Source organism: Teleopsis dalmanni, chromosome 2 (genome assembly GCF_002237135.1).
Source record: "Teleopsis dalmanni isolate 2A chromosome 2, ASM223713v2, whole genome shotgun sequence".
Taxonomy (NCBI): Eukaryota; Metazoa; Arthropoda; class Insecta; order Diptera; family Diopsidae; genus Teleopsis; species Teleopsis dalmanni.
Genome location: NC_051847.1, coordinates 223,666,104 through 223,684,905, shown reverse-complemented (window position 1 = coordinate 223,684,905; position 18,802 = coordinate 223,666,104). Strand labels below are relative to the sequence as shown.

At 27.9% G+C, this 18,802-nt stretch overlaps 1 protein-coding gene across 2 annotated transcripts in view; it reads right to left on the bottom strand.

Moving 5' to 3' along the window:
• The window catches only part of LOC119677752 (CCR4-NOT transcription complex subunit 6-like), a 35,082-nt gene extending 18,071 nt beyond the window's left edge, over positions 1-17,011 (bottom strand). The window contains exons 1-5 of one of the 2 annotated variants that reach the window (XM_038089233.1): positions 16,611-17,011; positions 15,513-15,544; positions 15,163-15,291; positions 14,911-15,097; positions 14,664-14,839 (exon numbers count right to left, since the gene is read on the bottom strand). In XM_038089233.1, the coding sequence (XP_037945161.1) occupies positions 14,664-14,839; positions 14,911-15,097; positions 15,163-15,291; positions 15,513-15,519 (499 nt within the window). In that variant the 5' untranslated portion in view covers positions 15,520-15,544; positions 16,611-17,011. The remainder of the gene's footprint in view (positions 1-14,663; positions 14,840-14,910; positions 15,098-15,162; positions 15,292-15,512; positions 15,545-16,610) is intronic. The other variant, XM_038089234.1, reaches the window with a different exon arrangement.
• Positions 17,012-18,802: the final 1,791 nt, after the last annotated feature.

Sequence of the window (18,802 nt, the reverse complement as noted above, 5' to 3'; positions counted from 1 at the left end):
TAATTAAAATTTAAGTATGATTGAGATAAATTGGTGGTCACGGCAATTAATTGAATCTTAAGATTTCTAATCAAACGCATAGTTGACCCTATTTGACTTCTAATAATATCACGAAACGTTTCTTAAGATAAGCCTTAGGAGAAATATGAAAAAAAATATGCTTTCTACTTTTGGAAATTTTTAAAATTCTGTCTATGAAATATGAACAGTTTTTTTTAGATAGGGTATGTTCAAGATATTTCTTACTTATTTAGCCATTCTTAGTATAAATGCTAAAAATTTTCAGTACTAACCGAAATAAAGGGGTTTAAATTAACGTTTAACGAAAAATAAAAAAAGGTTCTAATCTCAAAATTTTTTTAAGCAAATATCTTAAGCTATACTATCGATTTTCAGTCCTTCAATTTATTTTTATACTTAAATGGATCGGAATTTATAGTGATTTGTTTAATTTTCATTTTTGTGAAAAATTTATTTATATAAAATTTTAAAAAATGTTTTTATTCATTTTTCTTATACTAAAGAATTTTTTTTTATTACTCATTCTAAAAGTGATTGCTGTAATCTGAAAGGAGCTATCAGACATAAATTAGAATATTATTATTATTCGAATAAAAATCAAAAGTAATGTGAGATATATTAAAATAGAGCCCAGTATTTTAGTTATTTTTTTATTTTTTATTTTATAAACTGAACTAGTTTGATCTTAAAGTTAAATATTTTATTCCAGTCTAAAAAAGTTAAATTTACATTTACCAAGTTGTATAGAATTTTAAAAAATTGAAGGAATGAAATGATATGCTATATTTATATGTTTATGTTGTGCATATCACATTAATCTATAACTTACAAAACAACAATCTGTAGTCAAGAAGTTTGTAAAAAATTAAAAAAATAAAATAAATTATAAAAAATTACATCTATCCTTCTAAAAACAAATAGATTAAAGGTTAGTTAAATGCGAAGCTAGAAGCTAGAAATATACCCAGTTACGGTAGGATCAACTAAATTATATAAATAACTTAGAAACAAATGTAGTCACAAAAAAAAATGTATGTATGTATTATAATTATTTACTATAGTACAACAATCCAGATCTAGAATTAATTACAAATATACCATAAAGCAAAACACGCCTAGATTAAAGCAGTTTAAATCATAACACCAGTGCTTCATACTTACTATAGGTATTTTTTCATAAATGAGTGTTTATGTATATTATATTTGAAAGGTTCTTGAAACTTATAACCACAACAGTTTTATAGACTTCTTATCCAATAGCAAACACAAATTGTTTTTGCAGAGTCAGGGAAAACGCCAATAGTGTAGGTAACCCTATGTGGCTTATTTAAGTCAATAACAAAAAGACCGAAATAAAATAGTTTAACGACATAAATAATTTAACTATAGTATGTACTACTTTTAGAATAGCGATTGCGTGGAACTCGATGGGTAGCAGAAGCAGGGCCGACCTGCACACACTTGGAGAAGGCAAATTTACATGGAAATGTCACACATGCGGAAAAGCTGAGGAGAATTGAAGCTACTAGCCAACAAGCTTACCGAGTGGAAGATCTTTGTTAATGGTCCTGCCAGTAGTTAAAGGATTTAATATATGTACTACTTTTCTAAACTAGTACTAAAATATTCTAACGTATATCCATTTTGTAACGATGATAAAACAATTTACATTGATCGTGTCTCGGAATTGGAAGGCAGGAATAAATCTATCACCTTCTTGTAAATCTTATTGACCCCATGGAAATTCAGAATCTTAAAATATATTAACCTTTCTTTAAGTTTGATTTAAAATACCTTTTCAGCATGTTGTTATGTCTTCCATAATAAGAATTGGTGCGAGAAAAGTATTTTACTGCCGATATATTAACATTGTAAAAAGTTCATATTGATAGAAAACAGAACTATAAAGAATAATACTAAGAAAAAAGTCTATTGTGTGAAAGAAAAAAATTACTTCGTTAAAAAAATACACTTTCTTACGGTTTTCGTATGTCGAAGTCCAATTCAATGGATTTTTAAGACGAATTTGTAAGACTTCATTCGAAATCGATGTTATCAAAACAAAATTAAGACTTCAGTGCAAAAGTTTTTGAGGTTAAAATAATAAAAAAATATATACAATAAATAAATTTAATTAAACAAATTTTGCTTTTAAAAATGTTGAATTTTATTATTTTCAATAAATACTCTTTCATTGTTTTTTTTTCTGATACAATCAGTATATATGTATATGTTTAACAAAAGTAAAATAAATTTGTACAAGATCATTTTTTTGAAAATTATTGATTAAATAAAAACTTAATTATACAAATAAAGTTAAATTTCACTATAAACTAAATAATATTTGTAAATTTTAAATATATGAATATTAGTTTATTTTGTTATTTTTATTCTTTTTTGTGCATAAAAGTATATTAAATGACAGAACCAACCAATAAATTATTTTTTTTTTTTTTCAAAATAATGCAATAAATAATATTAAATTAAGTTTTCAGTTTCTTTAAAAATTTTTAATTATAAAATTCTTAAGCAATGTAAATATGAGTAAAATCGTGTGAATACTTTTGCCACCGCCTGTGACCCAATTTAATGAATTACTCGAGTTCATTGTGAGGCTGTGAAAAATTCTCACGTTGGAGCTATTGCAAGCTGCATTGTGTTGGCAGATTTTCCGGTAAAATCTAAAAATTATTATTAAATAGAAATCCTACATTGATAAAACACTTCCATTGAAAAAATGGTTAAATACCACTCAAAATAGAAAACGTGAAAGTGATGAAACTTTTCAAACTAAAATGAAAACTGAAAGAAAAGTTCGTGGTCACATACGACAGACAGGCAGGCAGGCAAAGTATTCACACAATATATTTTTTCTTATGACATTCTAAATTTTAAATTTTTAATTATTATTTAAGGACTAAGAACTTTCTTTTTAAACACTAATTTTTTTCTTATTATAGTATAAATGCACTCTAATGAGTAAACTACAGAGTGTGGTGCAGATACGTTAAAATAGTTAAAGTAAAAGTAAAAGTAATCTCCAAACCAAACTATTCGAAAAATATGTATAAATTATTTTAGGTAAATAGTTACTAATTAATAACGAAATAATATTAGATATATATATATAATAATATATATTTAGATGTACTGATAAAAATCGTAAAATGTGAAATATGAAGTACGACAGTAAAGTAAGAGCAAAAAATCTAAAAAAATGCTACTAATAATATAAAAGTAAACATATTAAATTAAAATTATTATTTGATAAACTTTAAGAATAGACTTTTCCAATAAAAAATTTGTTTTTAAATCCATTAAAGTACAAAGAGTACTTTGTGTGATTCATGTAGTATGATATAAGCTAACCGTATACAAACAGTTATAGTATATAATAAATAATTATGCTAAATTAAAAATTAATAAAAAAAAATACACAAAAAATTTAATATATTTCCAGAAATAGTTTAATTTTATGAAAATTTTTTTTATCCTATAAAACATATATATATATAGAAATATAATCTATATATATATATATATGTCATAACAGACTTTTATAATTATAATCTATTACATACAATCGTAGCATATTATAAACCAAACAAAATTCACTATATAAATATCTATATCAATTAAAAAATAATACGATAGTTATCATATATAGTTAAATAAAATATAATATAATTATAATAACCCTTTTTTAAATAAAATAATAACATATAATATGTTAGTATATATATATCATAATTTAAAATTTATCATCTTAAACATGTGATAACGTATTTCAATTCATAATATATATTATTAACTTGGTTAGAACTATTTACATAGTCCTTACTTCATTCACCAAACCCATTTTATTTTATATACTAAACAACAGTTCGAAGGCAAAAAAAACCAAACTATTCATAAGCAATAGACCCCAAAACCTAAAGAAATTATTGAGTGAAAAGGAATACACTGACGTTTTCATGTGAACGGACAGATTTTATTTTTACGTGATTTTCAAAACGTTTCATTTTGAAAAGTTAAGTAATAGACAACATTGGCAGTGTAAAGCATTTTCTTATATTGACGCTACAGACAAATGATAATAAATAACTAACAATTAATTATGAAGAAACAAAAATAATTTTAAGAGTTTATCATATTTTTAAGAATTGATTTTTCTAGAAGCAAACTACTCGTCATCATTTAATAAAACCTGTGTTTCATCAGGCCTTTTAGTTGGTCACCACAAATTAAATTACTAGGGGTACTCATCTAAGTAAATATTTATCAAACGTATAATTTTATGCGTTAACGTGCATGGTTATTTGAACACAGTGAAATATTTGTGTAAATTTATAAATCTGCTGTATAATAGCACTATTTGTATCAGCAATAATTATCATTATATTGTATTATCATAATATCAATGCAATTTTAAATACTTATGCAAACTTTATTGATCAGCTATGTCGCTATCAATAAATTATAAAATAAAATACCTATTTTTGTGAATGACGAATAAATTTATACGATATAAATATATTCGATATAAATTTAATCGGTAAAATTTTAGTGTAAATCTATCAACTTTATGGAAACTATTATTCGTACAAAGTTTGACACTTCATTTATCAAGCAGATAAATTTATATGTCTATAAGGTTTATAAGGCATTTATAAGTTGAAGATAAGTACCCCTTCTATTTTGCCTAGTCTATGTTTTTATTAAAATTAATAACAAAATTATTATTAAATTAAATAAAACTATTGAAATCTCAATTTTTTCATATTTAACGAAGTCCTTGTAATCTACATCAAACAAAAATTATTATGAAAATGTTAAAAATTTGCCTTTGAAATGGATTTTCTACATATACATGTATTCTAAAAAATTCTATTCTCTACAAATAGTCAACGCAAATTCGATTCAATGCAAATGGACACACCTATTGAACTTAATTACATTTAACAATATTAGATAAGATACTATTTTTATAGTAACTTGTTGCAATTGCGACATATTATTCATTACTAATACTTAGTAAGCAAATTATTAAATTAGAGTCTAGTTAACTTTGAAAATATATATTTGTGAGGGAAATTATAGAACACCATGTTTTGATACAACTGTCCCCCAAAGTACCATAGGCAAATTAATGAAAACTTTCTTAATTTTAACATATAATAAAAATCTATATTTGAATATTATCTACAATAAATACTTATTGATTTAAAAACCTGCTACTATTTTTTCCAGTAAACACCCAATAATTTATGTATTAATGTGCATAATAAAAAATTAATAATATTTCTCTCAGTAAATATATGATATGCATAAATATTAAGTATTAATTACATATTGAAATGATAAAAAATAATATAAAATTTAACTAACATATGTGATTCATGTATGTATGTGTAGTAATTAATTAATATGATTAAGTTGTGAAATAAAGAAATGATTTCTAATTTTCTAAAAAATTTACTTTTATGCACAAACAACAATCACAAAACGTTCAATCGTTTCGCATAGAAATAAAAGTAAAAAGAATTTTAAACGTATTTATATATACATATATATAAATAAACTATTGTAATAGGTGCCTATAATTGTATTAGTTCCTAAAGTTCAAGCCGTCAATTTCTTTTGTAACTGTTCAATCAAATTCAAAAGATACACGTACAAATTAACATATAAATTAACATATAAATTAACATATAAATGAACATTTGAATATTTTCTAAGTGTAGAACTTCGTACACATCGCTACGACTGCTTCGCTCTGTTATGGTAATTTAGGTGCTTCGCTGTAACCGATGCCGGAATGGATGAGTTAGCGTCAGTGCTTAGCTTGGCTGGATTTGCTGGATTTGCTGCTCGATGAATTGAAAACAAAAAGATTGTGAATTTGAAACGTTTTTAGTAGACGTCACTGCCGTAATAAGTGAAAGTGAAAGTTTGCAGTTGGATTTTGATTTTTTTTTTACATCGTCGTTGTTGTTGTTGTTATTGTGGTTGTAGTTGTGGTTGTGGTTGTCATGTTATGTGCCGATGTAGTTGTTGGTGCTGCTGTTGTTGTCATGTATTGTTAACATTCCCTACGGGCCTACAATTTCTTTGTTTCTCTTTTGTTGGCTATTATTTGAATTTTAATGTTATGGATTTTGTTTATTGTTTTGTTTAAATCGTTTCCATTACTGTTGTATTGTTTTGTTTATTATTTTTAAAGCGTAACAGAAGAGATTATTTTTTTTATTTTTTATTTTTTTTTGTTTTTTGAAAACTTTTCTCGAACCCTTTTTTTAGCAATCAATTCTTTGCGAAATTTAAGCAAAGCTTACTTTATATTTCTTAATTAAGTTTTTTTTCTAATATGATTTCTGATAACAATTTTATTTAGTTGTATTTTATTCATATAATTTATTCCGAAAATGTTCAATTGTTTTCCGAATTGTGCGAATTGGTTCGATTTTATTAATTTCACTTTTTTTTATTAACATGTACCAGTCTGAAATATATTGTAGATATAAGTTCAATTTAATTATTCCAGTTACATCTTTGAAACAAATAATGATGAAATACAAATTCAATGGATGCGTACTCCGAATATGTTGTATACTGCATGTCTGATATATTTGACATCCATATATTTGATATATATATATATTTCATTTCGAAAATACTTAAAAGTTCTAGTACCAAAAATCTTATATATTGATATCTGATGAGATTTTTGCTTTTTCACTGCAACAATACTTAATTTCACAATTATTCCAGATACATCATTAAAATTGATAATGTTGAAATATTAAGTGTTATAAATATATACATTTCATTCATTTAAATGTATATATTATTTTTCGAAAATATTTCTTTAATAATTCTCAATACCGATACTGATGAAAAAAATACTCCGAAAATTTATTGATGTGTTTGTTTAGTAATTCCCAATACCAATAATGATGAAGATAACTATCCGTACATTTTCTAATGTTATCATTTCTTTTAATATATATATTTTACTCCAGGAATACTTGATTAATTATATTTATTTCATTCCGACAAAGGCTGATCAATCATTTTTAGATATTTCTAACTCCAAATTTGAAAATACCGAAATAAACCGAAACCGAACTAAATTGAATTGAACTAAATTGATGTATTATCAATTTGTTTTTAATATAATAATAATACATTATTAAAATTTTTTATGTATATCCAATATACACCATTCTGAAATTCACTATTTTCATATTATGCATTTTACTCCGAAAATATCAAATTGTTTCTTAAAATTAACGGTATCACAATTTCATTAAGTTTTCTTATAATTTTTATAACATAATAAGTTTATTAGTTAAATTTTAGATTTTTCACATAAAGATGTTATTGTTAGAACTTTATGTAATTTATTTAAATAAGAGTATGTTATTTCTATTTAAAATAAAGAAATCGTTTATTTGTATTTATTCGAAAAAATTTGAATATATTTTTTTAACGTAATTTTAATGTAATGTTGATATTATTATTATTTTATTTTCTCATAATATATCTTATCCATAATATTTTTTTTAGTGATTTTTATTTTTTAATCAGATTCTGATAATCGGAGAAATTTTTGATCATTCTGGATTCTGGATTTATGGATTAAAAAATAGTAGTAGTAGTAGTTGTTGATTATTTGGAAGTGTTTATAGCAATTGAACAAATGGAAGTGATTTACTATACCGTAATCTTAAGTTTGTCCGAATTGTTATTCCATTTATAGTTTTTATTTTATTATGGAATAATATTTAAGTTTAATATATGAAACATAAAACTTTTCGGACTTAAATGTTTTCACTTAATCATTAGGAATAATATTTTATTTTACATATATTTTTTAATTGAATATTTCTATATTATTTTTTTGCAACTGTTGATTTATGTCGAAAACTTTGAACACGTTGGAACATTGTATCTTTGCTGAATTTTAAATTTCGAAGGATTTTTATCCAGTTGTCGTTGACAAAACTCCTTTATTAATCATTCAACTCCGACGAAATACTCCGTAACATTTTACATACAATTTAACCGGATATTTGTATGATATATTTTCACCAAATTTAACGGTAACCATTAACTGTCTCTTATAAGTTAATATTAATTTTACTATTTGATAATATTAATTTAGTACTTTTCAGATTTAATCATAGTTGTCGTTATTAAATTTTTTATTTTATGTATTAAAATATTTCACTCCGAAATTCGGAATTTATATTTCGGATTTTTTTTTATTATTAATTGAATTTTAAATATTTTACTTTATATTAAAATATTATTCCTGTTTAATTTTTTTTTTAATAATTAAACTTTCGTTACACTTCTCAGTGTTTTTGAAGGTGTTTTGGGGCTTATTAGCATATTTGTCTTATTTTAGTAGGTGGATTCATTGTTCTCCAACTTAATTTAATCGGTACATAAATTAAAACTTTATTTAACTTGCTTCAAACGTGTTGGACAGCATAGTCTATAATCCCCATAACCATAATCTCTTTTTCTCCAAAAGACTTTCGTGTGGGTAGAAAACGAACAGCTAACAGGGTTCAAGTACCTCAAGAAATTGTTGAAAATGTTTCTTTCAACTTTCCTAGAGGATTGAATATCATTGCAGTTTCTTCGTTGTTGTTGATGCTGTCACTATTATTGTTTGTGTTGTAGTTGCCTGCATGTTTATTGTTGTTTCCATGTGCATTTTGCCACATCAAATCAAAACAATTAATGAGAAATTGTTGATTTTGTAGCTCAACTGAATCTTTCTGCTTTTGTTCCAAATGAAAATGATTGTTTAGCTTCATAGGTCCCTTATGGTTATTATTTAAATCCAGGCATAAATCAAGTGTGGGCGAAATAAGAAAATTTGATGGTTGAGCTGCTCTTATTGTTGTTGCTGTTGTTGTTGTTGTTATTGTTGCATGCACTTTTTTCATAATCGCTGCTGCATTTTCACTTCGATTGCCATTAACGATTTCGTTTCCATAAGACAAACCAGTTGATGTAGGCGATGTCGCTAAAGAGTCGCTTGCGGAGATATTCAAGTGATCAAAATTAAAGACAAGTTCATCACAATTTATGTTGCCAACACCGCTGCCACGGCTGCCACGGCTGCCAGCGCTATCGATGCCGCTGTCGGAGAAATCACTGCATGCGGAGAAGGAACTCATGGAGGACGAGGCAGTCATTGGCAGTTCTGGTAAATCATTGCCGCATGTTTCAATCAATTTACGCGAAATCTCGTTAATGCTTTCGTTCAATAGAGTTTCTGCCGTTTCTGGCAGCAATAACAATGCTGAAGTGCCTATCGGCATTGTTTCGTGTGTCAACAATAAGTTGTGTGTGTCCGCGTTTGTGACAGAGGAGTTGCTATTGTGATTGAAGAAATCATCTGCAATATTTATGCCACTTAATATGTCACCGTAACCGGAATCGTTCGAATCACTAAAGCAGTTGTGCGTTGCAGTTTGGAAAGTGGTGATTGTGGGCTTATGAGAATTGCTGTGATTGATATCGTGACTGAGACGATTTGAACCGATAACGCCTACAATATCTGCACGCGAATCTTTTGTAGTAATAGGGGAGAAACTATCGATATCGGATGTGTTTGTAGACGAGCATGACGAAGATGTATCCGATGTAGTTGTGGAAGATTTTTCACTAGTTGATGTTGCTGATGAGTCAGACAGGGAACGTCTAAGTGGGTAGTCCCATAGCGAACGAATAGGATCGCATTCTGCACAAAAGCATACACCGTAGGAGGCATGTTGGGATTTTTTGTTTTTACTCAAGCATAACGGTTTTGGATTTGCCTCGGAATTGTGCAAATGCTGTATTGTATCATTAGCTGTGCGAACGCCTTTGTTTAGGGACATATATGTCAAATTATTGTTATAAAAAGTTAAAGCACTAAGTAAATTTTCTGTAGATTTGTGTAACTTTACATGTTGTGCTTCTATGGGTATTTGTGGTATATTTCGTTCTATGTCTGTCTCCAATTTTAAAAATACACCATTTGGCGGCTTACGATCCTTTTTGCGCCTCTTACGCGGTTTAATAATACGTGGCAAGCATGTTTCATTTAATTCCTTTGAGTCCGTGCAAGTTGATGACAGTGCAGTCTTCACAGAATCCTTTTGGGTATATGCAACAGTATCCTTGGGACGTGTGTTAATTGCAGCGGGTGCCGAATTTTGATAGCGTAGCAGACGTGATTTTTCTGGTTTATATAGTTGGCCGTATTGTTGCTGTGTAATGTTCTTATTGAGGTTTCCTCCTGAAGTAGAAGAGTTCCAATTTATGCAATTACCAGAATTACCAGAATTGTGCGTAATATGTTGTTGTTTTTGATGTTTATTTAATAGCAGTGGTAAGCCCTGAGCGTGCACCGCAAGCTGGGACATGCAGTTTCCATTATTGACATAAGACGTATTACTACCATGATGATTGAAGCTGTTGCTTTTGTATATGAGATTTGAATCGTTTATACTTTTCGTTTGTGTTGGTTGTGACCCGGGACGGGTTGTTTTTTTATAAATACGTTGTCTTTGCGAAGGTGTTAGATGTGAGGTGGAACTGGATATGAGTGGTATACCTGCACATTCGCTAATGCGTTGTTGATTAATAACATTTGGAGGTAATTTAGCATAATTATGGGTCAACTCATGTACTGAGTGTGCTGATTGTTGACGTTGAAACATATAATTATTGTTGCCAGGATGGAATATGTTTTCTTGAGAATGAGGATTGTGCGGATGATTAGAGTGTAAACTATGCGGTCGCGTAGGAAATTGTGAATGTGAAGGAATATAGCTTACTGGCTGCGGCGTTGTTGCCTGTAATGGTGCATATTTCGTTGGTTGACCATGGCATGGTGCAATATTTTTTGTTTGCTGTTGATGTGGTGAGTTATTAAAGCAACCATGTTGCGTCCAGCTTGGTGTTGGATGACAATTACCAAACTGCTGTGAAGGTTGCGGTTGCTGCAATATGTGTGCGTTCGGATATGATGTTAAATTTCTAATTGAATTCGTTGTGTTGTGTAAACTGTTGTCCAGTACGCAGTAACCAGTAACATTGGGTCTCATAATCCTTAATATACGCTGGCGGAATAAACTTGTCTAATGGCAGGTACATAACTCATAAGAAGTATTATGTCTAAATTAGTTTATTTATCAATCAATATTAAATAATTAACACACTTTTAAACCAAACTTAATATAAAATTTTTTAACTATTCACTATTCACTGTTCTTTGTTCATTTTTTTTTAAATTGCAAACATTTTTTCATACAATTTCTGCAGATATCGAGAGTAAAAATCCGGAGTTCGAAATCCAAAGTAATTAATATGTTAAGAAAACTTGCATTATTACCACAATTGTGAAACACTCAAAAAATATCGCGTACTATTTAATCGTACAGGTGTTGATTATAATTGCCAATTCGCATATTTTGTAAAATCTATTACAGAAATTAATAATTTTAACTTAATGTTTCAACTACGAAATCGTAATCTTTAGCCAATAATTCTTTCAGGTTCTTTAAAGCGTCGCGCTCGACTAAAGTAGAGTTTATAAGAGGAGAGGCAACGATCTAACGACGAATAATACGCGCGCGTCAATGTTGCCATTTACCGTTCACCACTGTAGACAACTGCTTTGAAGCCAGACTTGTTGCAGACTAAAAAATCAATTTTAGTTTAAGCCAAGCCAAGTACTGAGCTTGTGGTCTTACCAAATTACAATGTGGAAAAGAAGCAAGAAGAAAAAGAGCAAACAAGCATGAAACAAACGACATCGTAAGTGTTGTTTTTTGTCTGCCTGTCTGCACAAAAACTTACAAAGCTCAAAGTTCGGCTTAAATAACGAGCGAGAGCAAGGCGTTTTAATAAAAAGTCATAAAATATTTACACTCAACGTTCCAATCCATTTTGTAGAGAGTAATGTGGAAAAGGTAATTGCTCTCTGCAAGTCAAGAGACATACTATACAAAATTCATCCCAAATACTAGTAATCTAATCTGATTTTATTACAATCCATTTTATTAATTTACGTTAGATAAAATAAATAAATTAATCCAAAATTTTAGATTAGTAAGGAAAAAGTACTTCAGATCTACTTTTTTATTGTTGTAGCTCGCAAGAATTTGTTTGTGTAGTTCCTTTTGGGAGTGTAAAACGACATTTGGTCGTCGAACTCGACGAGAAGCTCCGGAACTTACACCCGTCCGGTCTTGGAAATACCTAATCTATCTATTAGACTATTTCATATTATTTTATAGATATGGGTTATTCGATATAGTGTATAAATGTTTTTAAAAAAACTTTGGAACGCTCAAAGAAAAAGATAAGAACACAACAAATTGTGCATTGTTTGAACATGCGGACCAAACCTTAAATACCTAATAAATTAATTTATTTGCTAGTTAAATAAAGCTCATTATTATTGTATAACTATTATGATCTTCACGATTCATATTTAAGGTTTCTTACGGAAGGAGTCTAGAGTGTGCAAACGAATAACGAAATAATAAAGCAATTTCTGTGATAATGTGAGAATTTCTGTTATAGTTTTGCTCTGAAAACAACAAACACACAGTAAAATCCGAGTTAATGAATATTAACTCGGTAAGTGTGAATTAAATATAATACACAATTTTTAAAACACACTGAATGATCTGTGAATAGCAAGCAAACGAATAGATTTAGAATGAGTGATTGATTGAATCTAAAAGCAAGTTTAATAACCATATTGAAAGACAAAATTGTTTGTCTTGTTTTTGTTCTTACTATTGTAGTGGCTATCATGCAACGTATAAGCAGCTATTTTATTGCAAACAACTAATACTTTTAAACTTGCTTAAAAATCGGAACCTAGAAACCCTACTAGATGAAGATTTGTAACAAACCCTTAAAGAACTTGTGATATCTATACTTTAAAGGCCATAAAAGGAACAAAAATCAAAGGATTTTTTGCATCTAACTACTTTTTATAACAAAGAGTAGATACATATACTCTGATAATACTTAACGTACAGTTTAACCGACTATAACACATTTATCGTACAAGTCGAGGTTTTGTAGTTACAACTTTTTGGACAAAAAAAAGAAAGAAATGGCAGAGAAAAAATGAAAGAAAAGAAATACCTGAAACCTTGCTGTATTGCTCTGAATTAAAATTTTAAAGTGGACATGTAAAATTCAGGTAGGAATAATTTTACATTCAAAGGTCTAAGATGGTTCTGAAGAATATTAATCTTTTGAAGCAAATTAAAACGCAATGATAAAGTATTTAAATCAAACTGAAGTAAGAGAGTTTCAACAAAATCAAAATCACAGACTTATTTATGTTTGAACAAAAACAATTTATAATCGCTTACTGATATTCATTTTTGTATTTTAAAAAAAAAAATATTTTAAAGCAACTTTTATGTTTATACATACAAAAATTGAATGTACAAGTAATTGTTACTAAGAATTTTTTTCAATAATATACAATGCAATCTGGAAAACGTAAATAACCCAAAAGGAATATAATTGACTTATTTAAATTACTAAAACTGAAAGATTTGTTAGCCCTGTACAATATTTGGTATTACAAAATACTTTATGTTACGAGTGTTAATTTCACTATATATTATAAGTTCAGTCATTGAAGAACCAAATTTGATCAGAATAACATTTCAACAATTTTTATCTTTATCATTAACTATTCAAATAAATATTTCTCAGTTATATTTTTATCGATGATGTTGCTTTAGATATTAAAAAAATAAAAACACATAGAAGAGTATAGTTTATATTGGATGCTGCCCAACCTGCCTTTAAGATACATTCGTTGGTTCCTGTTTTATATAATGCATATATCGACACCTATTGAAGACCACACAGATGCACAATCCACACAGTAACCAATAAGCACGCGTCTAACATATCCCAAGAAAACGTTGACATTCCGAAAACCGAATTATCGTAACTCAATTTAGTTCAGAATAAAGCCATGTATTAAATATATTTTTGTCACGCATTGATATTTCAATTCCAAATACATGCCCCAATTGCCGCTCTACATCCCATTATGTTGTTCTTCTGTTTTTCTGCCCAACGCACACACAAATTTCAGTGTATCGATCTGGCCTGATTCCTTTATTTTTATCCTGGTTGACTTCAATTTAAATCCGACCCATCTTCTATCCATTTTTACTCCTAAATAATCCCCCCCTTCTCACATTACCATTTCCTACATCCTAGCCCATGTATATTACTTGCTTTACAGCAAAGTTATGTAATAACTTTTTATATATTTAAAATATTTTAGTTATTTTATTCATTCTATAAATTAGGTTGATATAGACTTAGAGACGATTCAATTATGTAGGATACTATGGTACTGATTACCGAAAGTTACTACTGTTACTTAATATATAACTAAATGCTACAATTAGGGTGAGAACTGATTTCAAACGATTTGGGATCAATGACTGAGAAACCATTAGAGAACTAAATGGTTGCACTATTATAGACACAAAAATTTTTTGGATCACACTTTATGGTACATTTATACTGAGTGAGCGTTTTATAGTTTAGTATTTTTAGAAAATTGTATTTTAACTTACTTGATAAATTATCTAACATGTATGACAACAGCTTTTGGGTGCCATTTGGTTCATTGTAAATTGATAGAAACTCTTTTTGTAAGGGATTTCCTAAGAGTCCGAGATGAATTAAATGAAAAAGTTTACCTATTTCATATGGTAAAACTCTTAAAAAATTGTTATTGAGTAATAGTTCTCTGTAAAATGAAAAAATATAGATAAAATATCAGACATCAGATATTCAAGAGATTAGATTTCGTTCATTTACCTGAGTTGTATAAGTTCACCTAACTCAGCTGGCAGACTTCTTAATTTGTTACTAGATATATCTAAGGTCCGTAAATTAACTAGTAAACCTACATCGGCAGGTAATCGCAATAATTGGTTGTCATTAAGATAAAGAGCAGTTAGGTGATCAAATTCCCAAAGAGAAGGACTAATATTCCTCACAGAACCTTAAGAAAAAAAACAATATATCATTTATAAAATTACTTATATATTCACAGATTTCAATTTGTACCAGTTATTTCTATGCCCGTCCAATTTGATTTCTTACCAGCAGCTACATCTTCTGGACTCATAAAAACCTGTTGCCTTCTGTTTGCACTCTCGTATTTGTCCTTATTACGAGACATTTTGTACAAATTTCCTAAAGATATAATATTGTTTTAAGTAATTAGTATTGTTAACTAACATTTGTTAATTGTATTTGTGTTATTAACTTATTAATCTTAAAAATTAGGCAGTTAGGCTCGTGTTAGAGACAAAACCCCATTTCAAAAAGTGCTCAATTATTATATATATGATTTAGTTTTGACAAAATGCTATTATTTAATTATTTTTTTATTATTTTATTAAATAAATTATAACCTTTCATAATAACAGCCTGATGGTAAGCGTCTCTGCAAAATATTAATAAAGTTGTTTTATTATTAGTAAACAATGAAAATAATTTTAAGCAAACACAAATTTTTTACAAATAAACCGAAGACAAACAAAACCAAATGAACGCAAACAATCATGAAACAATCGTGCACATACTAAGTCTTCTTACAAAACTATAAGCAAATGTATGGAGTATAATATATAGTACATACTTATGCTATATGCTATCTTTAAGCAGATATATTATATTATAAATGAATCTACCAAATGCAAAATATTACTGCTAAAGCTATAGGACAGCAGCAGTCCAACAATTGGACATGGATATATTATGAATCGATTGAACACAGAATCAACTTTTTAATCAGAGGCAAGTTTTTTTGGTAAGTAAACAAAAGTGATTTTTAATATAAAAAAATTAACAATTCTATTGCAAATGACTTTAATTGAATATTATAGCAAATTACTTGCTTAACAAACAGCTGTAACCGATATAAAAAACACTTCTATAACCTCTATATAATTAAGTTATTATGGTGATCTTAAAGATCCACTTAGACCTCTTGACACATTGTGTTATAGTTTCTATATTATATCGTTACACTTTAAAAGATGCGATTTAGTCGCATATATTGAAGGTAGTTTAATTGATTACTAATGCGTTTATAAATATAAAAGAGAAAATTGCAATATTTTGACTTAAAATATAATATATATTCGCTAACTCACTTGCTAGATATTAATATTCTATATGGAAAGGTTGAACTTATTTTTTAAAAGCAACGTGAAACATATGGCATTCTATTAAAGTGTATGAAAATTGCTTGAGATACACTAGAAACTGGAAATTATTTGTTTTGTTTATGATATTGAAAAGTTCGCGGTTCTTATGACGTTAGTAAAAACAATAAAAGATTTTGAATTTATTTGTTTGATTTTAAGTTCAACAAACTTTATGAGCGAACCCTCGTTTCGATGCAGTGAATGGCGAAAAATGACCCCAAATTCAAGCAGTGCGCAGTAAAACAAAAATTCGGATTGGCGTCAATCAACAAAACACACAAAATATGCTTGCAAACCTGCCTGCATTTAATTTTACCCAATGTTCCAAGTAAATTGCGAGCTTAGAAATCGCCGCCGCAAACGTCTTGAAGTTTTGATTAGGAATACAATCTTCAGAATATATGCAAGATTTATTTATAATCCCTTTATTTAGCAACGCCACTCCAATTTTTTTGTATAGGTACAGCAGCAGCAGCAGTAACAGCAAATTTTCTTTATTCTTTTCCACTAAATTTTTTCTCTTCCTTTAATTTAAATAATTTTCTTAAGAACATTCAATTTAGTAAATCACATTAAATTTGTTTACTATATTTTTTTTTAAATTTTTGATGGAATAATTTAAACTTGAATTAATTCATTTATATGTATATTATTGGACGATTACACTTTTTCGCGTTTAACTTAACCACACTTTGCTTTCCCTCCTCTGTTTCTTAAAATTTTCACTTCAATATAATAGTGTTGTACAACGTTAAAATTAATATATTGTTATTGGTAAAATTCAGTAGCGAAATGACAGTTCAAATTATTAAGCAAACGTTAATTATGCAGCACACAGCTTTATAGCACAATCCTACTGTCTCATTTAGGCGGTTTTGCTCATTATAGCCACTAACAAGAATGATTTACTATGAAAATTTTCACATAAATGAGCTCGTTATTAATAAATCAGCGAAAAATTTATTTAAATATAAATTTAAGGCGAAAAATTTCGAATGCGATTCTTAAAAATAAAATTATTAAAATTTGAAGTGTGTCATTTGTTTTATATGTAAAATGTGAACAAACAGCAGCTGAGATGTAAACAAGGCACTAAGGAAGTAAGAATTTAATAACATCTTTGTTATTATTAAATGATATATAAAATGTATGTAAATGACTTAATATATCAATAGTGTATTTAGGCCGTGTGCGAGTTCGAGTAAATTTATAGTAAATTAAGGAAAATTGTAAATTATGTCGATATGGCAGCGAATGTTGGTATTTACAATAATTTTGAGTAGGGTAAATTAGATAAAAATTATATAAATTAGGTATTACCCTTATAAAAATTTTATAAGATGTTTAATAAATAAATAAATAAATTTGAAAACTTTAATAAATAAGTGTAAATAAGTGCAGTGCAAAAAATCCCTAGGAAACTTTAATTAACTTTACCTCAATTTACTAGAACTGGAACACGACCTTAATTGTTTTGCGTGATATATTATTAAGTTTACAAAAGTTCTCAATTGCATAAATGAGCTCAGTATAATGTGAACATTCAATCATTAATATAAATGAGAAAGTACCTAAATGAGACAGTGTGAATGTACTATACTGGATTCACACCAGAGTTTTGATTGTGATTTAAGCTGTCATGTTTACATTTTTAGCTGTCAATTGTGGTTGCTTTCCATGCAAAATGAAAACTTATTACAGCGAAAATTACAAACAAAGCTCTCGTGTGAATCTAATATAAATAAACATTAAGTCCTTCATTAACTTCATAATATAGTTAGCCGAATACTATCATATTTTAAGTTTAAATTGAAATTTCCTAAGAACTTTTTGCACTGCACTTATGTAAATATTTATTTATTGATTTAATGCACTTATTTATTATTTTTGGTTAAAAGTTTTTAAATTTATTTATTTATTTAGGTTGTGTGCGAGTTAGGCTAAGTTGATGCTAAACCAAATGGGAGATTTTTTGGGATTTTTTGTACTGCACACATTTTGCCATTTATCAACACGTATCGACACATCAATACATTATCGACACAACTTAGAATTTCCCTTATTTAGAACGCAACTTAGCCTAACTCGCATACGACCTTAATAAACATCTTTTAAAATTTTTACAATGGTAATACCTAATTTACTTCGTAAATACCAACATTCGTTGCCATACCGACAAAATTTACTATTTCCCTCATTTTACCATCAATTTCCTCGACCTCGCACACAGCCTAAATATATATAGAAACAAGTAAGACAAAATTGTAAGTTTCTCATATGTTATTTGAAAGTTTGTAAATTTATAATCATCAAAATTTTTGTCCATATTGATATTAATCGACCAATTAGCTAATCTTTTCTTAATCAAACGGATTTAGTTCAAATTCTCTATAGCAGAACAAACTATTATTAAAAAAAATAACATATATTATAATATATATAAATATACAGATAAATGGTTATTTATTTACAAGAATTTCCATTTATATTAT